Source organism: Stigmatopora argus, chromosome 1, assembly GCF_051989625.1.
Source record: "Stigmatopora argus isolate UIUO_Sarg chromosome 1, RoL_Sarg_1.0, whole genome shotgun sequence".
Lineage (NCBI taxonomy): Eukaryota > Metazoa > Chordata > Actinopteri > Syngnathiformes > Syngnathidae > Stigmatopora > Stigmatopora argus.
The window spans coordinates 10,866,336-10,889,654 of record NC_135387.1 but is presented as its reverse complement, the minus strand read 5'-3'; the positions used below and the strand labels follow the sequence as shown (position 1 = coordinate 10,889,654).

The window sequence follows — 23,319 nt, the reverse complement described above, 5'->3', positions numbered from 1 at the left end:
TTCTAATACATAAATCTCTCTCTCTATACAGTACTGTACATATTCTCTCCATTTTATTAAATGTTTTTTTAGTACAAACCAATGCGTGTTACTTATACAAGTCTTAAACATACAAATGCACTTATATAAACCTTCAATATACTTATATAGGCCTTAAACATAAATTATAAATCAAAATATAGCACTGAATCAACGTACAAACAAATTCAACTTATGAACAATCGCTCGGAACCTAACTCGTTCGTAAGTAGGGGACCGTCTGTACTCTTTTTTTTTTTTTCCTGGGAGTACCCAGAGAAAAAACATGCAAGGCTGGGAAGAACATGCAATGTCCCAAGCTGGGATTGAACCCTCGATCTCAGAACAGTGAGGCTCTTGTGCTAACCCCTCTGACACCAGACTGCCTGTAAACAACAGATTTTACAAGAGAATATTTCTCATTCACATGGCATCCCAGTATTTTGTAATATATTAGCAGAGAAAATGGTTGTGCCATCTGAACTTTCCACCAGAAATAGTTAATTAGTGGCTCTGCATTTAGTTAATTGTGCTATGCCAGCCAGCTAGAAGTTCACCCATGTTGACTTTTTCCACCTTCCACACTCGGTAACCTTTAAAACAACTTTTTTTTTCTTGTCTATTGGTCTTGTAGACAAAAACATTCCAGATAGCACTGCTAGATGTTGAAGGAAGGTCTGCAAGAGTGTAAATTTGCCTTGTTTATTCGACTTGCACGCAGGCCGGAAAAGGCACCGCCCATCCAAGATACTTAATTTGGAGAGCACTGTTGCAGTTGCTGCACTTTAATGAAAAAAAATGGCACCCACAAATTTGGTCAGCTGTTGTTGTTTTTTCAGTGACGTACTGCGTCAGTGCGTGGGTGGCACGCTGTCATACATCAGATTTGGCATACTTGATACACCTTATTCCCTTATTCATAATTGTGCTATAGTATTACGTTTGTTGGGGATTCCCTCCCCTACTGTGAGTTGCACACATGCGTCCTTGGTTTAACAATGAATTACAATAGATTCTGTTGTTTTTTTCCTCATATGCTTTGCTACTTGTTTTAAGTCGTGCAAGGAATGGTTGCATAGTTTCATCAAATGCATCTGCTTATCTACAAGCATACCGTACTGAAATACATTTTTAAACCATGTTTGGAAAAATGGAATAAAGATGCATGATTTTGACACACACAAAAAGCCTAACTATGATTTTTTTGTTAGTCAAAATATTGCGATTCGATTTGGGTAGACTTTTGGCTTATCCCCTCAGGGGTCTTCACTGCAAACCCGTAGAATCTCCTGTGACTTATAATAACAACTGAGAAGGGCTTATCAAAAAATTGTAATTACTTTGTTTTAAACTTTTTTTTCTCATCTCATTTTCTGAACCGCTTTATCCTTACTAGTGTCGCAGAGGGTGCTGGAGCCTATCCCAGCTGACTTAGGGCCAGAGGCGAGGGACACCCTGAATTGGTAGCCAGTCAATCGCACGGCACAAGGAGACAAACAACCATTCACGCTCACACTCATACCTAGGGGCAATTTAAAGTGTCCGATCAGCCTACCATGCATGTCTTTGGAATTTGGGAGGAAACCGGAGTACCCGGAGAAGACCCGCGCAGGCCTGGGGAGAACATGCAAACTCCACACAGGTGGCCCGACCTGGATTTGAACCCAGGTCTCCCACTGTGAGGCCAACGCGCTAAGCATTCAGTCGCCGGTCTGCCCTTAAACTTTTTTTGCAAAATATAAAATAAAATTTAAAAAAATAAAATAAAAAAATAATTTTTTTCAGACTGCTGCCGCTATTGTTATTTTATTTATTATTTTGCCTTTCAAGATAGGATAGGGCTGTTTTGGATTATATGAATTGCAATTTAACCCCCCCCCAAATGTCATTTATACTCCACTGTGACCTATGTTCTTTTTTTTAATTTATCTTTCATACTGTAATATTTTGGCAAGTGCGACTTATACTTGGGTGCGACTTATAGTTCGAAAAATACAGTACATTTAATTCTTTTGAATCGGAATTGAAAAGTAAATACGTGATCACTTTTACAACAGTCTGACATCAATTATATTGACAAACATGACAACGCGACAAAGGCTCTAGTGTGATGGGGTGGCTATTTTGGCATGTGGCACATTGCAACTCTACCCCATGCTCCTTCAAAGTATCACAAATGCTGAGGTGGACTGCAAAAATTTCATTTTAGTACACTACAGGCCTGGAGCACAGTGCAGGTGGATGAATTGGGAAAACTCGTTTGGTCTCGGGCATTTGTCATTTGACATCCCTGGTGATTTTATAATGGTCGATAATAATGTACAAATAATAATTAAAAGCATATAACCCAACATATGACCACTGTCTACTGTATGTGTGTGACAAACTGTGGAGAATGATCCTTTTACACCAGTGGTCCCTAACCAACGGTCCACAGGTCACGTGGTACCCGGCCACACAAGAAATAAATATTATTTTCCGTCACGAGCCCAGCGCATTCGAGGTGCAATCTACGGTCAAGTATGGCGGCCAGGAGTGAGCCAATGGTGCGTTGCATCTCATGGTGACCAGAATCAACAGTCTCTAGCCTAATTACACCTACATTTACTAGTCCTCCAGTTCCGTCAACACTGCTTCACCTGCACATGTGCTCTTCATACAACAAATATGGCTGCGGACGGCGAGTATGTTTCAAAAACTATTTTCTTTCTGTAGTAGCGCCAAGGGCGGTTGGTGTTGGGTGACCAACGCCATCAGCTTTTGGGAGCCATCGGCACACTGCGCATGGCGCAATGCCATGGTGCTTTGTGTGCAGTGGGCAGAAAGGCCTTTTCAGACAAGCGACATCAGTGCGCAGCTTTCTGCACGGGAACACATTCATTGTGTATATGGGAAGGGCCGTTTCATAAATGTGCTTTCTTGAGGTTTCCCTTTAGCACACTCAAAAAGGAGCTCTAACACTTTCAGGCCCAAACAAGTAAAGCCCTTTTCACAGCTGTTATAATCTTGCCCTCATCCTTGAACTAACCCACCGTGGGGAATATAAGCAGGCGTTGACCAGTTCGCAGTAAAAATAAGTTTGGGGGCCACTGTGTTACTCCGCTGTCTTGCTTTTAGCACAATGATGTACAGCTGCACCATGTTTCTGATTGGCCACTCAAGGCTGGACACTGATTGGTGAAAAAGTTTGTGTGAGTGTTATATCTATCGTGAGGGGTGCTGGAGCCTATCCCAGTTAACTACGGGCACCCTCGGTGGCCAGCCAATCGCAGGTGTATATATATATAGATAGTGTTTGGATTTTGATTTTTTTTTTTTTGTATGTAGAGACGGATTATATATGTAAATGCTAAAATCCGTTCCATGGTCCTCAATACACTACCCACTAACTCCTTTGAAAATAATCAGTGTACCATTTTTTTTCTTCCGAAAGATGTGAAGACGTAACCAAAAAAAGAGAAAAAGGAGAAAAAAAGAAGATGAAGTTATTCATTAAGCCACTAAAATGAATAACAAACATGCAAAAACATTTACTATTGTTGCTGAAAGGCGAGTGTGTAGGTGAAAGAGGAAGAGGCAAATGTTTGGCAACTGACAAAACATACAAACACACGCTTGTAAACTCAAAACTTAACAACAAAAATAACGAATTCAATGAACTTATCTTTCTTGGAGCCCAAAATAGAAAATTAAGAATCACCACTTCCCATCGGTCCTACCAAACCAGATTCAACAGAAAAACTACGTGCCCACAACTTCAAGTTCAGATCTTAACACTAAAAAATACATGTTGCCTGGTTTGCACATTTGTTGAAATGAACCTTGACGTAGTCTGTTTGGTGATGTCAGATTACATTTGTTTAATAGAAGATGTACTATATTCAGTAGAGGTCAAAATTCGATCTAATCAGTTTTACTGTGCTCCTGGACAGGATAATCATATTAATGTGGTGATGGAACATCATCAGGAAGGCAGTTTAGTCTACCTTTCTTTTAATTGTATAAATTGCATCCAGGCTAGAACTGCTGCTGTTTTCCCTAAACGCACAACAGGAAGAGGGCAAACCTCCAGAGAATCAAAGCTGCAAAGTCGACATATGTTGATAATTCCAGCATCACCGTGAATTTATTCCTAGTGACATTATTCATGTGGGCCAATTGGTGGCCAACCAATCGCAGGGCACAAGAAGACGGACAACCATTCACGCTCGCACTCAAACCCAGGGCCAATTTAGAGTGCTCAACCAGCCTACAATGCATGTTTTTTGGAATGTGGGAGGAAAACCCATGCAAGACAGGCAACCTCGACACAAGAATATCCAAAACTGGGATTGAACCCTCAATGTTAGGACAGTTCTGTGAGGTCGCCACACTAACCACTCCCCTCTGGGCTTCCTGATTTGTAATTTTTTTTAATTTTTATTTTGAAAAACATTTTTAGGACACACACATACAGTGGTACCTCTACTCTTGAATGCTTCTGCATATAAAAATTTCATCTTACGAAACCCTATGACAGGCAAATTCCTGTTCCCATACACGAAAAAAAATATCCAAGTTATGAAACCCCCAAAACGTCAATACATTTCCTGTAACCATTATTTTATTTTGAAATTGTCGCAGTAGCGTTTCATCCAGAATTAACCAAAAAGGGATAGAGACACAAGTATGAACCATATATTTTGTTGCGCTTTCCTCCTACCTACACTGATCTTCTCATTTGCTGTTTGATAAAGACCAATGGCCTGTGCTGCAGGTGGGTTTTACAGCAGCATTACCACAAATTTAACATACACTGCAGCTATAAAGTCCAAGTGGCACTTTACACACCCTTCAAATGAATCCAAACAATTTAAGATCAGGGCGGGAGCTTTACAGGGTCTGTCTCTTTTACAGACATAACGAGGCATTTTAAATAGCTCATGTTCAAAAGAATGTTTGGAATGTGGTCGCTATTCGCATCTCATGACACAGAAGTGACACAGGGATGTGTGCTCTCCTCCCAAACTGCTGTATTCAACTGTAGGGGGCATAGCCTCGTCTCTGACCTGTCCTGTGTACTGCCCATCAGCTCTTATTGAAGTCGAGACCAATGGGCATTTGTCGCTGCAGCATACCAGTGAGGATTAAAGGGATTGAAATCAGCCGCTGAGTATGGTGCTTTTTAATGCCCCCTCTCACCATGGCTATGGAAAGAGTGTGGCCTTTGTAACCATGTAGCCCACCCAGTCGTTGCTACCATGTCACGACACATTTGATTTTCTTCCTGGTTGAAACATTTGTTTGGTTACTGTAAAGTTTGGTTTGGTGATTGATTTATTACAATAGTGGATTCCGGTTATTAAAACCTGTTGTTGGCAGACATCCAGCATTGACATTAAAACTCATCCAGATGCTAGCCTAAGGCAGTTTTTTTGGTCCATTGTGCTTGTTCTATAGGGGAAGGAGTAGATATAATCAAAATTTTATCAGCTAACCTTATGATTGAATTCAAACTTATTTGCATTGTGGCGTCAGATGCAGGTTTTGTCTCCATGTGTTGGAAGGTGTGTGATTATGGTAAATATACTGTTTCATTCCTCAGCCCTACATAGCATCCCAACATTCTGTAAATCTTCTTTCCTGTACATGGTTCTTTAGCAAAATATTTTTAAATAGCACAATGTTGAGTCAATCAAGTTACAAACCTGTAAACTTAATCAGACTAAACATTTCCTTCCAAAATATATGCTTGTTTGTGCCCAGTAAAGTAGTTTTTACTTGTCTTGTGTGGGCGGTTTGTCAGATAATGTCAGTAGCCACAACAACCTACCCTGGGGTTGTGGTGGCTCAACCTACACCAACCAGAAAGACATGAGGCCAAGAATTTTGCAGACTGCTATGAGTCTGTGACCACGTCAGTCTCAGCAATCTTTTTTTTTTTACAGTAGAGTTAGAAATCTTCATATTTTAACCTGCAATCCAAAACAGTTACGTTATCAGGCTTGAAGTTAAGGACTTCCCGTTTGTATAGTACACGCAAAAAACTCCTGGCCAAATGACCCTTAAATAGCCTAAATAAGCCTGTGATCAGGCAAGTAAATGAAAAAAAAATTGAGCTGTGCAAAAATCAGCATTGTGAGAAAAATAGCAATGTGCATGAAAAGCGGTTTCTTTAATCTTTGTGTGGCCCTAAATATGGGAACATATTATAGTAGTTGGTCAAATGCACACTACTAAAGCTGGCGGCTTTAGGCCACTGGATGGGAAGGTATGCTCGGGTCTTGGCCGCCAAGGCACTCAATGCTCGATTCGCTGTGCTGCATGTTGGTGTCGAAAAGGCCAAGTGGGGCAAGTGAGTGTCCAGCTATGTATGTACAGTAATCCCTCGTCATTTTGCGGTTCAACTTTCGCTGCTTCACTAAATGGCAGATATTTTTTCTGGGGAATTTGTTTTTTTTTTTATCTGTTTTTTTTTATTATTTTTTTAATTTTCATAAGATGTGAAAATCCACGCTGAAACTCGCAAGCGGAAGCAACTCACCTGTCTTCCGCTTGCTTCTAGGATTCCGCACTGAAGAATTAAAAAAAAAAGTGAATAAAAATGTGAAAATCCACGCTGAAACTCGTAATGAGAAGCCACTCTTGCTACTAGGACTCAGCACTGAAGGAAAAAAATATTTTTTTTAAAGTTCATGAAAAAATTTAGAGACAAAATTTACTTTAGTTTTTAAATATTAAACTAACAACAAGGAACACCGTAATTCCAAAGAAAGCTGCGGCCAGACTGGATGTTATCCTTTCTCTAACATGATCGAGATAAGTCGTTAAACAAAATAACTCCAACATTGACCTTTCCTGCCCAACCCCCCCCCCCATCCATAAATTGTTTTAGACCAGTCTGGCTCCAGACCATTAGCTCAAAAACCTGATTTCATACTTGTCAATCTCTTTATACACAATGGGCATCTATTTGTTTGTTTTTTCATTTTATTGAAGGCCATTGTAGAAGTGGGATGTTTTTTTTTGGATCCGTGGTAGTCATACGGTTGTGTCATACTCAAGTCTTCTTGTGATGAACTGGGCTTAATTAGATAAGGTAGATAAAAACAATCACGAAGAGTGAGGGAGTGAGGTGATCATTTCATTTTGGTGGCCCGTTGTCTAGTTAAAGTGAAAAACAAATTATATTTGTTAAAAAAAGGCTAATGACATTCACATTTTTGTTATTTTCTTCCTTGCAGGTGCAATCCTGGGACGCTCAGAGACTCAGGAGTGCAGCTACTACAACTCCAGCTGGGAAAAGGATCGTACCAACCACAGTGGCACTGAACCATGCTATGGTGATAAGGACAAAAGGCGGCACTGCTTTGCCACGTGGAAAAATATTTCTGGCACTGTGGAGGTAGTCAAGCAGGGCTGCTGGTTGGATGACATCAATTGCTATGACAGGTATGTTCAGGGAAAGTATGCAAAAGCGGGATTCTATATCAAGAGTTTTAGATGTTTTTTTATCTGACCAATAATTCTAATTTGCATTGACTGTTGTGACTTCCTCTTCAGCAACTTCGTTCACATTAGAGTTCCACTAATACTATTTTTGGCTCACGATTCCGGTACCTGGCTATGTGTTATCGCCCGATTCTGTAACGATATTATGTTTTTTGAAAACATACACAAAAGATTTTTTCCCCTTTTAGTACTGCACTACTCCATACTGACCTGAATGTAAAATAGTTTCTGTGATGTCTTGATCAGACACTGCTTAACAACCTTTGTGCCTATCTGGTATGGGTGACAATAAACAAACAAACTCCTCTAAAACTAGAGACTCGAGGTGTATTCGCACATGCCATTTGTGGTCCCGACCAAACCCTAAAAGTTTGTGATGCTCACCTTTTGGGCTGGTGTGAATACAAACCAGCGAACAACGGTGCGGATGAAAGAGCCAGCCCCCGAGACCACGTGACTTATGTGGCATCGGTGGTCTTTGTGAAAGCGAACGCACCATGGTTTTGGCCAAAGCTGAAATCACACACCTGTTTGCATGTGACAGACTTCCATTTTGTTCCGTGTTGGCAGGAGGCCTATCCCAGCCAACTACGGTCACCATGTGGGGGAGACCCCGAATCGGTTGCCGGCCAATCGCAGGGCACAAAGAGACAAACAACCACAAGTAGTTCAGATGAAAATGTTTATGCATGGAATTCTCGAGTTACAGCCGACTTCCGTTCTTGGGCTGGTGACATAACCTAAAACGTTGTAGGTTGAGGACATTGTTAACCGAAGACTCCCTGTAATGTAAAGAGCTCTCCTATTGTAATTGCTGTACTGCAAAATCATTTGCTGTTTCCTGGTGGCTGCCAATTGGGCAGTCAGTATAGATTTGGAACCCTAGCTGAGATGGCGCCGTCTTGCCTCCCTGGAGAGTGCAGCGCAAGTCTAGAGTCACTTCCTGCCACTTCCTCTGACTTTTATCTTATGGCTCTGAATGTACAAAAGAAGCACTAAGAGTTATTGTACAGTAAACATACAGGCTCGAGTTTATTTTAGCAGAGTTCTCTATTGTGTTGACGAAAGGGAATAACAAGCGGGCTGACATGTTTAAGGGATTGCCCATAGAACTTTGTTTTATTTCAGTCTACTTGACAGCAAAGGTTTGGGTCATTGGGCTGAACCTCCTCTCCTCATGCGCTACTGCCCAGGACAATTGGACATGCACACACAATGAACACAGTGGTGGTAAAATTATTCAGGCCCTCCAGGAATTGCCAGGCATTTTGTGTGATATAGCAGGGATGCAAAAGGTAAACTACTGTCAGCATGGGTTTATGTTAAACAGAATGCAGCGCTGTATAATAAGGTGGCAGGTAAATGGACCTGTAAGGATCCACGGGTATGAAGATTTGTAGGCCCTAATAAGCCACAATTGTTCTCTTGTATTAAAATATGTCATTTGAAACACAGAAAATAATGCCAGTGATTTAAAGACCAAATGCTTTTCCGACTATTTTCCCCTTACAATAAGCCTAAGAGTGAAATGCAGTGCAACCGAAATACGTCACTACCCAAAGTTCGTTGTGACAACAACCATGGCCACTTACTACTTAAACTAATTTTACACATTTTATAAAAATGAATTGAATCAAATTATTTTGGCTGGTGTCCCCTGCCTCTGGCCCGAAGTCAGCTGGGATAGGCTCCAGCACCCCCTGCGACCCTAGTGAGGATAAAGCGGTTCAGAAAAAGAATGAATGAATGAATTATTTTAACTGATTCTAACATTTATCTATAAGAACCACAAGTCCTCATAGCTGGGGTTCTTTTGAATGCCTAAATACCAAGCTGATTGATTGAAGAGGAAATTTAGTCCAACTTTGGCATTGTTTGAATTCCTAGTGTGAAGATGCACAAAGTGCATTAATGTTTATTCATTAATCTTGTGGAGAAGTGATTTTAGCTATGTGTGTTGTTATAACTATAACACCTATTACACAAGTAACATTAGATGAAAATTCATGTTTTGTAAACCTAAAGAAATAAGCCAATTGATTTTTGAAAAACGCCATCCATGCTTGTACATGTTCTTGACACTGTACGTTTCTTCTCTTTTTTTCCCAGCAATGAGTGTGTGGAGAGGAAGGAGAATCCGGATGTTTTCTTCTGCTGCTGTGAAGGCAACATGTGCAATGAGCGCTTCTTATACGCACCTGATACACCCCCACAGAGGGACACACAGCAATCAACAGCCTACAGTATGTCCTGTCAACACACACACAAACATACACAGCGTTAAGATGCTATGTGAGTAATTATTATACAGCCACTATAAATTTGTATTATGCTCTTAAATATTTAGCTAGTAGTTGTTTTTTTCTACTGTTAATTTGGTTTAAGGCAGGGGTTGGTAAACCGGTCCTCAAGGGCTGCTGTAGGTGCAGGTTTTTGTTCTAACTGAGCTGCACAGACAGTTTACCCAATGAGATTTCTGCAGAAAACAAGAAGCACCTGACTACAATCCACTGATTGCACTTGTAGGACTAAATTGGCAAAAAAGGCTGTCTTGTTTATGGGTTTGAACGAAAACCTGCACCCACTACAGCCCTTTGTGGAATCGTTTGCCCATCTCTGCTCCAGGCCAATGATACCTTTTATTCTAGGAACATGTTTGAATTTTGTGAATTCCTGTGCCGGTCAGAGTAGCTGCTCTGTTTTCTGCTACAGGGACTGAATGAAGAATTTTCTCTCAGTAAGCCACCATTAATGGCAGACCACGCCTGTGAACCCCTCAAAAATAAAGAATTTGTGTACACGCGGCATTTTAAACTTTGAGGGGAACCGGCAACACTCAGTTAAAGAGAATACTTTTAAAATATCATCTATACGTGATTTTTTTTTATCCAAGTGAAAAGGTTTAAAACCTATCATTTTTGCTTCATCACTCTTGTGTAAGTAAACCTGATCCAGATTGTGCAGTGGGTGAAATCATTCTTGCCTACCCATACGCACAAGATGATGCACTTATTCTTGCCTCCGCTGCTTTACTTGCTAACATTTCATCATATGTCAACATACTGTAACAAATTTCCTGATTTGTGGCATGTCTATTGTCGTATATACGGTTAACACCTTTTAACTTGAGGGTGATTATTTTCTAGCCCTGTGTGTGTTTCTTAAGTGTTCAATACTGAGAGCTATTTCCTTGGGAGTGATTAATGCATAGGGTAGACCTGATATGTATGATTGGCCAAATTTTTCCAATTACGTTTTTAAGCCTACCACACTTAGGTACTGTTTGTTGATCAATATGATGTCACGTCAGTATTTTTGTTGTGGTACTCTTAGTGAATATTTGAGTTTGAAAGAGTCCTTCCATGTGGGAAAGCACGCACTCTTCTTTCCCAATACAATGATAATGACCAAAGTGAAACTGACGAGTGAGGTCCATTCTGGCTGAGTCCGTGTGATGGAAGGACACGCACTATCAACAGGCACCACCCTCCTCCTGTAGGGGTCAGACACAGTTCAGAGCTCTGTTATTTTTGGCCAGAGGATTAAGTGATGTCACAAGAAGGATTTGCTCGTCCTGCTGCGTGCATATATGTGCTTGCATTAACTCTGCCCTGTAAAAGTATTGGAACACTGAGCACAGTTCCTCCATTCTTGTTTTAAACTACTCATTTAGGTATGGTATCAAAAGGTAAATGTGTGACACAAGCAATAGAAATATATATAGGTTCCAGTTGTGTGCCGTTAGATTGATTATCAACAATTACAATTAATAGAGATGAGTCTATTTTTAGTTTTAGATTTTTATTAAATTGTTTAGTTAGATGCACATCTAGAAATATATCCAAAGAACTAAATTGGGTGGAAAAAACAGCATTTGTGCACCCCAAAATGTTTAATGAATCAGTCTTTTACTAACATTAGCCCTAGTTACAACAGCCACTTTAATGTATTGATGCAGAAGTAAAAATTAATCTTTTGATGGCTAGCTTGCATCACTGCTCAAATACTTTAGGACACGAGTATATACTGCATGCATTCATATGATTCCCTCATTACAGCAGCAATTTGTGAGCAAGTTTTAGTACACACATGAAGAAAAATGTGGCCCATTGTTAAGCTTGTTAGGTTAATAAAATGTTTAATACTGTAATCGTCTTCCTTTACAGCAACATCCAACCCCTTTTCCCAGAAGCCCCAGCTCTTCAGCACTTTGCTTTACTCCTTGGTTCCTATCGTCGGGCTGGCAGCTGTTGTCCTCTTCTCCTTGTGGATGTGGCGACACCACAAGTTGGCTTATCCGGCAGCGCTCGTCCCTACACATGTAAGGAAATGAACAAAAATAACATGCTCATCTGGTAGCCTTCATGCTCCTCTGTTCACACCATTTACATACATTGTACTTAGCTCATTGTCAGTTAACCTCTTGGGCAATGGGTGTCCATGGTATCTTTGATTTAGAAGCTAGTTTGAACACAGCTTGCTGGAGCAGCACTGTATTCTAAGTTTCCCAACACCCAGGGGAGATGAAATCCATGCAGCGCCTCCATCGTATGGATGAGAAGTCAGGGGCCTCTACATTATTGATAACACTTATATAGGCAAACAAAACTAAACACAGAAACGCTCACAGCTCTGCCTTGGAGAGTGGTGGTGGTGGGTGGATAGTGTGGGAGAGGGAATGAAGAGAGACGTGCAGTTCTCCCAATTTGGTGGTTAAATCAGCATGGGGCCAGAGTGAAGTAGACTGGAAATACTATCATACCATGGAAAATAAAATTCTACAAGAAGATTATGAAACAGTTGAATAAATAAATTCATTCATTTCCACCACTTATCCTTGTCAGGGTTGCGGGGTGCTGGAGCCTAGCCCAGCTGACTTTGGGCAAAAGGTGAATACGTATATAAAGACAAACAACCATTCACACTCACAATTATACTTCCATCGAGTACGAACTCAAATTTCCTGCACTGCAGTCATGTGAAAGGACTATTGCACATATTGGGCGACCCAGTTGAATAAGTAATAGCATAAAAAGATCTTAAGCAAAGAGTAAGTAGATCCCGTCATGCATCACAATAAATGAAAATAACACATTAAAGATTCATGTAATGATGAGAGTGAAGGGCTGTATGTTGTCTGCACATGCAATTTACACAGTGGACTCAGAAATTCAAATTGGGTCAAAGTTATTCATGGAATACTAATCTTTTGTTTCTGAAACCCCCACCTGCTTTCTATTTGCCATGCTTTGTATGGCAGCACTAGAACAGTGGCGCTGGCTACATTCCTGTGTAGCATTTACCTTTAATGCATTGGTATATCATTTTGTGTTCTAATCTCCTGACTGAAACAGAACGTTACTTTCTCTGACCTATATTTTAGTGTGCTACACATGTAAACAGAGTGACTAGTTTATGCCTTTTAAATAGATTCAATTAATGGTTTTGAAGAGTCTATTATCGGAGTACAGTAATCCCTCGAATTTCGTGGATAATGTAGACCAGACATGGCCGCGCTAAGTAGGATCACCTCTATTATTACTCCCATACTACATGTTTTCGCACCTATCCAAAGATACAAGTACAATTGAAAATAGTGTATTTGTTAAATATTGCAGTTATGAGCATATGAAAAGACAGTAATGTATTAATATCTAAATCTACATATTAATTTTTTTTAAATACTTTAAATACTGTACTCACAGTGAAAATAGTTCCTCCCTGCTTGATATAAATAAAAAAAACAGGGAGTTTTAGTCTAAGTCCTCTTTGTCAGATTCGAGAGGTATTGGATTACTGATGGAATCTTCGGTAGGTGGGGTAGGGGTATCAGAAGGAGCTACTGTGTTTCAGTGCCTCTTATGCAGCCTTTGCTTGCAATAAAACCGCGAGGCTGACTAGCGGCACTAATACTAGGCTGAGGAACATCTTCACCGTCTCCGTCAGGAGCCAAGCTATCGTATCCAGACCGATTCTCCATCTTAACGATGATTTTCTTCCTATTGGTTACCACTGGGTTCGTATCCTTGGAAAAGGATATCATTGCCATTTTCCGAATGCTCGCTTCTTCTTTCTTAATGTAACGCACGATAGATTCATTTATGCTGTAATGGCGTGCTACATGGGCATACTTATTGCCCGCCATCAGTGTATCTAGAAACTTCCCTTTTACGTTCACTGTGGTAGAGTGGTTAGCACGTCCGCCTCACAGTTTTGAGATCAACAGTTTACTCAAGGGCTCCAGCTTCTCTGTGTGGAGTTTGCATGTTGCCCTATGTTGGTTTTCTCCAAGTATTCCGGATTCCTCCCCAATCTCTAAAACAAGCATGGTAGGCTAATTCAAGACTAAATTGGCAATAGTTATGACTCGCTGCCCTACGATTGGCAACCAACTCAGGGTGTACCCTGAGTTGGTTGCCAATCGTAGGGCAGATGATTACAACCATGTTGATGATTACAACCAACTCAGGGTGTACCCTGCCTACTGTTGATCGTTAGATGGGATCGGCTCCAGTACCCCATGAGGATAAATGGTACGGAAAAGGGATGAATGAATCCTTTTTAATCGTTTTAAAGGACGTCTTTCTAGGTGTCACCTAAAGTCAGGTTTTAGAAATGTTCCTGTTCATATTTTTGTTGTTGTTGAAAATCGTAGGCGGCAATAAGCCCTGGAAACTATTAAAGATACATTAAATTAAAAGTAGTTTGCAACTTAACACAAAGTCATGAAAGTGTTATTGATCCCTCCATTTAATGCTCAACCATATCTCTTTAAGTTGCTCTTTATGCTCGTCCAAAGACATTTAACTAATTGAGGACACATTCATGCAGTCCACTGTGTCAACACATTTAAAACAATTTGACAAAATTATGCATAATTACTGTATGTTAATAATTTATTAGTCTTTTTATCAACGTATTATGGAACAATCTTTATCAACACAGCAATAGAGAAGCTATCTTGATGTATTGCAGGCTTTGTACCACAAAAGCTATGCTTAATATTTCCGTTGATTTTATTGAACCATTTAAAAAAATTAAAAAATAAATAAATATTAATAACTGGGTGCCTGAAACTACAAATTAAAAATGTAAAGGTGTAAAGAAAATGATGTTTAAGCAATTATATGTTATTTATTTCACACATTGGCTTACAATGACGTGCTCGCCTTCCAATCCATTTTGAATGAGAGCAGCTGGCAGGGAATGATCACCCACTCGGTCCAGTTTGGTAAATGAAAAAATAGGCACTAGCCCTTCAATGGTCTAAGTGATTGAAGCAAAACAGACCCAGACCAAATCATTGAAAAATAAATTCCTGTTGTGTGTATAGACCAGGACTCACCAAGACTGCATAAAAAATCCAAGCCCCCAACCCATTTTGTCCAGACCCCTGAAAAATGCTCTTGCCAATATATATTTTGGAATAGGCTCATGCGAGGGCATCTACTGTATGTCTGCGTTGGGGTCCTTGGAGTGCCAGCCTAGATGGACAGACCTCTGAGGCGATTACAACTGTTGTCATATTGTTTTCACGGTACATGCAATGACAAACTTGACTCAATTATCGTGTTGTCATGAATGAAAAAAGTAAGATTTTAAAACGGCATCCTCCAAAATGAGTGGAGTGAAGCTTATGTTTTCTTTTTGTGTGTTCCACATGGACAGCATGTCAAGGCTCGGAGTCTGTTTTGCTTGATTAAAATGCCAACACAAGCGTCATTACGAAACATGGCAGAAAACTTTGAACGGAAATTACTCATCTCCCGTCAATGAGAAAACAGAAATGACAGTTTGATCTTACAACACGTCGCAACATGGTTAATAATGCATTCCCTAACATCAAATTTACAAGAGCTCCCTGCGACTCGTGAGTATAGTGGATTTTGGACATAGGCAAAACATTTGCTGCCTGTTGCACATTTCAGGTGAAACACGTTTACCACAGTTGTTTTAAGTTTGCATCAGAGCACATATACATATAATGCACTTACGAGCTGATTCTGTTTTTTGAAAAGGGGTTAGTAACCTGTATTAAATGTGCAATTGGTATTTATTTAGGTTGTGAAAAGCAGAATATTTCCACAAAACTAGTGTATACTGGACTTTATTGTTCATTATACATGTTTTTGGTTGAGGGAAAAATGACTCAAAAATATTACTATCATTTTTTTTACATAATAATTGTCTGGACCCCAACCTTCCCCAGGTTCAGACCTTGGGTCACTTGGCTGATTTGCTTACTGGACCTCTTGCCAATTGAGCTGGGTAACCCGGGTATAGACATTCATCAACCCAGGTGCTAGCACAGTGATCTCATTGTGCCTATGGTAGGCCTGGGTTTGATTTCTGCTTGTGGGTTAGGTCAGGGAGAGCATTCGGCCCCCCACATCTGTCGCGTGAATTGACTGTTTGGCCGTGTGACACCTGGGGGGAAAACCATTAAGGAATGGATTAATGGATGGACGTTCATCAATCAAATATCAGGATCAGGGTGTCTTTCCCCTGCCTTTCAGCTAACCATAACAAACAAGAGTCAAGGCCTCACCGGCTGAGTGCAAAGTTGAATTATTTCTTTTAAACACTTGAATCATCTCAAGTCACAACACCTGCAAACACGTTTCATCAACTGAAAAGAGCATCATCGCCACCATCATGTGCCATGCAGCAGGCAAAATTTGGCCAAAGATGGATTTACCATGTAAACCAGGATTTAACAGAAAAGCTTGCAGTAAATGCAGAGAAGAGAATGTCAGATTAATGTGTGATCATGGTTGACTTCAGAGAAAAATAGAGCAGAACAACCCCATTCAATAAAAAAAAGAACATCTAGCAGTCATAGGTTTACCAATAGGCATTCCCCAAATGCACGCACAAATAAAGAGAAAAAGACAGTCTTCTGGAATTCTTCACTTGCAAGGAGAATGAACCTTTGAGTCCAAGTCCCAACTCCGTTCTTACCTTACACATATCTTCTGTTGTTTATTACATTCGAGGGCCCTGATTACAATGTACGTCTCAACTCTCAGGGGAGGGGTGGAAACAGAAGTGAGATGTCAATAGTCAAAACAAAATGAAGGTCTGGAAGTCTTGTGGAGTCTGTGGTGGACGCATGTGCAGTTCAAGGCGTTTTGGATCTTCTTTGTTTTGTCCACTCCAAGCAGTCCAAGGCGTTTAGGCTTTTCTTTGTTTAGTCTAACTGAGGTTCTCAGGAGCAAAGCATTTACTTCGTTGCAAGCAAACATACAATAAGATGAAACTAATAATGATGAGCAAAGTAAGTTTAATAGTAAAGCAAAGTATTTCTTCATTGCAAGCAAATGTATAATAATAATATGAAATAAAATCCTAACAAGCAGAATAACTGTTTCTTCACAGACTGCATGCTTGACACTAGGCTTCCATCATTCAGTCGTGTGTGGCAAACTGACAATGATAAACTCAACCTTCCAATTTAATACTGAGTGTTTTGCAGCACTTCATCATATATGGGCCTGTTTTCAATGTTAATTATCTCCAATCTTTGTTTTTTTTCCCTCCATAAAACTAAATTGGTTACTCATGCACCAGTTGCAGTGAATTTAGCATTTTGAAAATCAAAAATATTTTTTTTTGTGTTAAATGACCTCAGTGCTTTGCTTTAATCTGTTTGTACAAAAAACAATGCAAAACTCTGGAAGTAAAATGATAGGATTTTCATCAAGATTTTTCACCCCTGATAAGAGCTGTACATATGACTATAAACAAAAAAATTACAAACAACGGATTCTGCGATTGTCATCGCTTGCGTGATGACATGATCTTGACTGCATGAAAAAAAATCGACATTTTAATTCTTTTGACGATGTCATCTTGCATTGCTGTCATCCTAATCTTACCTTTGGTTTATTGTTAATTAGACCATCAATATTCCAGACATGACGAAGTTGATGTGAGAGGCAGGAAGAAGTCCGTTCATCATCTGCTACATTCTCTCTTTCCATTCGTATCTGACATGAAATACCAATAATTTCTCTTTGCTTCTTATGTTCTTTTTCATAAAGCACCCCTTTCACATTATGGTGGAGGTAAGAGCAGCTCAATTGCAGTTGAAACACTGTTAATTTCTCCCCCTCTTTTGGGTTCGACATGAATTATTCACCTCAGTCCCAGACTTTACTTATTCTCTTCACTTTCCACAGTGTCTTATTCATTTAATACCTAGCACATTTTGTCCGGTTTTTCTTTCGCCCGTCCCCGCCACCCCCCCTCCAAATTCATACTTTGCTGCCTGGGTTTAATGCACGTGTGAATGTCTTTTGTGTACCCTGATGAAAATGTATTGTGCATGGTGGAAAGTAGGCGGCTCCACAGCTCCAAATGCAGCCCCACCCTCCCCTTTTCCTGTGAATGTCAAAGTGTGATGTTTATGTAACATTTGTTTTTAAATTCACTCCACCAATGGGCACTTTGCTGACTTCCCCATACTGACGTTAAAATTGCTAAATAACTGAATTTACATCAAATATCCCGACATCACTTTGTCAACATTTATAGTCAAACATACGGATAGTCCTCACAAAAAGTTCAGTATATTGATTATTGAAATTTCCAGTTTGGGTTATCGCAATTGAAAACTTACAGTACAGGCAGTTACACATACAACAGTATTCAGATGCTGTTTGCAACTAGTAAAGGAAAATGTTTTAATTTAATGTGGAAAAATATGATTTTGAATTCCAAAGAAATGTTTCAAACTAGTGATTAATTTTTTTCTATTCCAATCAGGTACAATGGGAAAGTAGATTAAGCAGTTTCCACAATAACTACTGCTCCCTTTTGGTGTTTTAGTATATTTAAATTTATTCGAGCCCTATCTTTTGTTGATTTGAGTATGAAATCTAACATGCACAATTAGTATAGCATTAGATTCCCACCACAATTCTACAAGTGTAATGTGAAATACTGCGTCCGTAAAACATGTTTGAAGCGTAAAATATTTTTTGTATTTGGTATAAATTCACAACTTTCAAAATTTCACAATTATCGAATGTTAGGTACAGCTCCCGCCACAAGTACAACGTTGTTGGCAAAGCAGCTGGTCCGTCTCCATCCTAAATAAAATAATCCATCTCTTACATGCGCTCTGCCATAGGAGTATAAATATGGAAACACACCTATAGTAGGTACTTTTTTTTAAACTGAAAGCGACGGCTTTAGCACACTCGCTGCTTAGCGCCGGCTTGCCTTACGGTATCCTGGGCCACAACAGCACTCATTCAATGCTTGCGAGACAAGTTGGAGGAGGCAGTAACAATAACATGATTTGGTTGGTTTGCTTACTGTCATTCGTGTCCCTTTCTTCTTTGGGGTGGCCCCAAAGAAGGAAGGGATACGATGGAAAATTCAACCAATCAGAAGAAAGTGACTGCGGACAAAAATTCAACATGTCTGTGCGGGTTTATGGGCAAGAGAGAGAAAGTGGGATCTTGCAGTAGAAAAATTGCAGAGGTATGAAACCACTCCATTTTTTTACCCCTGTTTTTTTGGGGGGGGGAATGAAATTCCCGGGTCATTTTCTTTGTGCTCTTTTTTTTGTTGGCTTTATAAAGGTGTTTATCAACTATGCCATATAGTATTTAGGTTAAATACGGTGGAGGAGAACCACACGTGATATTAAATACCTACAGTGTCAATTGATCAATCATAACAATTAATATTTGTGCCATCAGAAACAAAATGAAGGTAATCTGAATTACTAATCCTTATTTTGAAATATTTAATACTTATCAATACTATATTGCCAACAAAAAGATTTTTGAAAAATTAACTTAAGGCAAGGATCGTAAACATGCATTGTATTTCTTTTTTTATTGAAAGCAGTTGATTTCTTTTTAACAGTTCAATACAGTGGTACCTCGACATACGATCGTAATCCGTTCCGAGACTGAGATCGTATGACGAGTTTCTTGTAACTCGAGCGGACGTTTCCCATTGAAATGAATGGAAAAAAATAATAATTTGTTCCAGCCCTCTGAAAAAACACCAAAAACAGGATATTGGATTGCAAAAAATGTTTTATTTCTTCTAATTCCCCATCTATTAACAAAGTAACACATAACTAGTGGTTTAATAGAAATAAAATGTGTTTAATCTAACTAAAATTGGGCGGATTTCGCCGAGGGGAGAGGGGCACAAAAGGGGCGGGGGGCTTCGTTTTTTTTTTCTCCACACAATGCACTCGTAAACGGAACAAACACTCCAACCTCACGTTCGCTATCGATGGGCTGTTTGCTGTTGTACTATTCCCTTCAAAATATTCCGAAAATGGTGCACACAAATGTCCTCACGATCGGATAACGCACGACCACTTGCCAACAAGCAGCAGTCTTTTATCAGCGATCGCTCCGCTGCTCATGGGAGCTTCGGGGGCGCTGGATAGCGGCTCACTTTTAGCTTGTAGCATCTGTGTTCGCATCCCCTCGAACGGCGCCTATGATAGAGTTGCTACCGTGGATGCTACTGCGGGGAGTTGCGAGCCAGTGCCCCTGATGTTCTTATGAGCAGCCAACGAGCAGCAGTCTTATCAGCGATTGCTCCGCTGCTCATGGGAGCTTCGGGGGCGCTGGCTAGCGGCTTCCTTTTAGCTTGTAGCATCTGTGTTCGCATCCCCTCGAACGGCGCCTATGACAGAGTTGCTACCGTGGATGCTATTGCGGGGAGTTGCGAGCCAGTGCCCCTGATGTTCTTATGAGCAGCGAACGAGAAGTAATATAATACTCCTCGTATTAGATAAAAATAACAGGAAATGCAGCAGCTGAGCTTAGCCACGTATTGATTGTGGGTAAAGTTTTATTCTGAGAAAGAGTGCCATTGCCTGTCGGCGTTGTGTGCACGAGTATACTTCATTACCCAGAAAGCCCTCTTTTCCCTGCGCATGTGCGTTGTGTGTTTCCTGATCTGAATAACTCATTCGGTGCTCGTAAATATTGTTATACACGAAAGATATGCAAAAAAGACAGTGCCATGGCCACCTAGCTTGGTCGCATCACGAAATTTTGATCGCATGACGGGCGAATTATTCGATCGAAATTTCCGTCGTAAGACGAGAATATTGTATGACGAGCGGTCGTGTGACGAGGTACCACTGTAATTTAGATGTAGCAGAGCAAGGCAGATCAGAGTTGATCTGCAGATTCAAATATGCTGACTTATTGCCCCAGCTACAGCTGAGAAGCGATTAAATCGAACAAATACAGTACTTTTACCTAAATTTATCAATCAAAAATACAATTAGAAATTGTTAGGTTTATCTTGTGAATTAACCTGGTGTCTAGCAAAATGTAGATGAAATGTGAATATAATTGCTTCTAATGGGAAGGAGAAACCTGGAAAAATCACTGAAAGGCAAAGATATTTTCATTGATCAATCACCTGAATTTTGCCAATGAGTATTTTGTCACTGACAGAACTGCAATTTTTGCAAAAAGTATTGAAAATTGAAATCATGGACTGTGTGCTTTCAAAACATTGTATAAGTTAAAGGTTATAGCCCATTTTGAATTCATCCTGAAAAATAACCGGAAAGCCGAACTCACTGACTTAGTACATGTAGTTCACTTAAGTTATTATGAGCATGGTATGTCAGGCTATGTTTAGATTAGAGTGAGGTGGCTGATGTTTAGTAAATCGGTGTGAAGATTAACTTTGTTTTGATGATTAAGTGTTGTGCATCATTACTAGATGCATCAGCGCTCTGCTGGTGGGCAAGTGATCGCATGACTTCTGATTTGAACTTAGTCTGACCCTCATTACAATTTATTTTGGGATACAATTACACCTTACTTTTCGTCTTGCGTTCTCTCTTTCAAGATCGAGCCAAAATAAGAATCCGCTCAATAATACATGTGCTATTGGCCTATCCAACGTGAAGTCTCACATAATCAGGGTGAATGTTTAAAGGTTTTGACGTCAAGGTTTTGTCACGTCTTTTTTTATCTAAAATAAAATTATATTGACGTGTTGTTTTTCAATTATGTTGCAAACAGAAAAACAGAGGGAAAGTGGTCATTTTGTACTGTGGTTTTGCCGAACCACAGTGCAATGGCTCATATACACAAAAGAAATATTTGTTTTTAAAAAAGAGCAGTTTTTTTCTTTCTTTGCCTTCAGATATGAATTGAAAAAAAACATATTCATGCAATCCAGGCTAGACAGTGCTCTCCATAACATGTTTGACAACTTTTTTTCTTTACTTTCAATCCACTGCCATTTTATACTTTTTTATTCTGTAAAATTTTATTTGTGGGAGTAATTTGAGTCTGCTGAAGAAGGTTGTCAAGCTCATCATCTTAAACGACACGTGTACCTGCCCTGTTTTCCAAAATGAGACAACAATAGACCCGTTTCTAAAGCTTTTTGGTTTTGCCATCCAAAACAAAACAGCCATGTAAACAATAAGCCTCTGTGAAGATTTCATGTGTTTTTAAATAGCATAGTGCAAAGAGGGCCTTACCTCCCAATCTTAGGAATTGGTGTTATTGTTTTAATTTCACTCCTTCAGAATTGCTAGAATCGGTTTTCAAATGTTTTCGCCAATCATACTAATGTATCTGTCAAGCACAGGTGATGCTTGTATTTTTATTTTTTTACCCTCCTCCTCGGTTCTGTCATTCTTTATGTACGCAAGTTATCAGCGGCGTTTTGTGTGGAGCTGAGATTTATATGCTCAGCCTCCCCCTAATTGTCCGTCCAAACAGTCTTAGATTGACACCCTTGCATTTCCGCTGCATGAATACAATGGAAGGGTGGCTCCAGTTGGCCTACGGGTTGTGAAACTTTCTCTAGCTTATCACGTAAGCCCCTCTGTTCAGTAAAAACAGGAACATAGCAGAGTAGTGGAATGATTCCGTCTTTATTTTCCCTTACACTATCACTGCAGGAGTCTAAGCTACAGTGACTGTAGACATCTAAGTCCATCAGTCATCAACCAACGTATACGGGCTACCTTTTAGCCCTGTGATATGTGACTCTCACCCCTCGCATGCTTTGTTGTAACTTTCCCTACGCTGGGCATTTCTCCTTCTACGTTCCAATATACGTATCTTAAACCGTTTGTGTCGTGCCACTTGTCAAAGTGATCACCAAATCACTTTGATCACTTGCCCAGTTTGATCTATTTTGTATTTGGAATGCTTGGTGTCTTTGCGTTTCACTTACGGTATTTTTTTTTTAAACAATGATATCCACACTTTTTTTCTTTACTTTCCTCTTTATATATTTTTTAATACCAGAAGATATTACACAGTTTCCTCTATTCTGGAGAGTCGGTAAAGCGTAGCAAACCTCAGAGGTTGAAAAACAATCTGTTCTGGCTGGTTTAGTTCATTTCCAACTTCTCTTTTGGGAAATAATGAAAAGTAAATCATCAGACAACTATTATTAACTATTTGCAACGGTCAAGTAAAATAAAGTTTTGAAGTGCTGTTTCATGTGTTTTTTCAAGATAAAAAGAGATGTTCTAAAAATTAAAGACAGTCGTTATATAAGATTATAAAAATAAAATTGGACGGCCCGTTGGACGAGTGGTTAGTGCGCTGGCCTCACAGTTCTGAGATCAAGGGCTCGATCACAGGTCCGGACCTTCTTATGTAGAGTTTGCATGTCTTCCCAGGGCTTGCGTGGTAAAATGTAAAATCAAAACATGGAAGCTTGACAAATAGTGTAACAAATCTCATACTTAAACATAATTGTAAGATCACGCTAAAAAGGGAAATAAACAAATTATTCTTATTTTGGTCACAAGTAATGATTGTCTTCTTAACTTCCCTT

At 39.7% G+C, this 23,319-nt stretch overlaps 1 protein-coding gene across 2 annotated transcripts in view; it reads left to right on the top strand.

Moving 5' to 3' along the window:
• The window catches only part of acvr2ab (activin A receptor type 2Ab), a 37,590-nt gene that overhangs the window by 3,613 nt on the left and 10,658 nt on the right, over positions 1 to 23,319 (top strand). Inside the window, exons 2-5 of one of the 2 annotated variants that reach the window (XM_077596065.1) lie at positions 7,242 to 7,449; positions 9,619 to 9,752; positions 11,676 to 11,830; positions 17,553 to 17,576. In XM_077596065.1, the coding sequence (XP_077452191.1) occupies positions 7,242 to 7,449; positions 9,619 to 9,752; positions 11,676 to 11,830; positions 17,553 to 17,576 (521 nt within the window). The remainder of the gene's footprint in view (positions 1 to 7,241; positions 7,450 to 9,618; positions 9,753 to 11,675; positions 11,831 to 17,552; positions 17,577 to 23,319) is intronic. The other variant, XM_077596073.1, reaches the window with a different exon arrangement.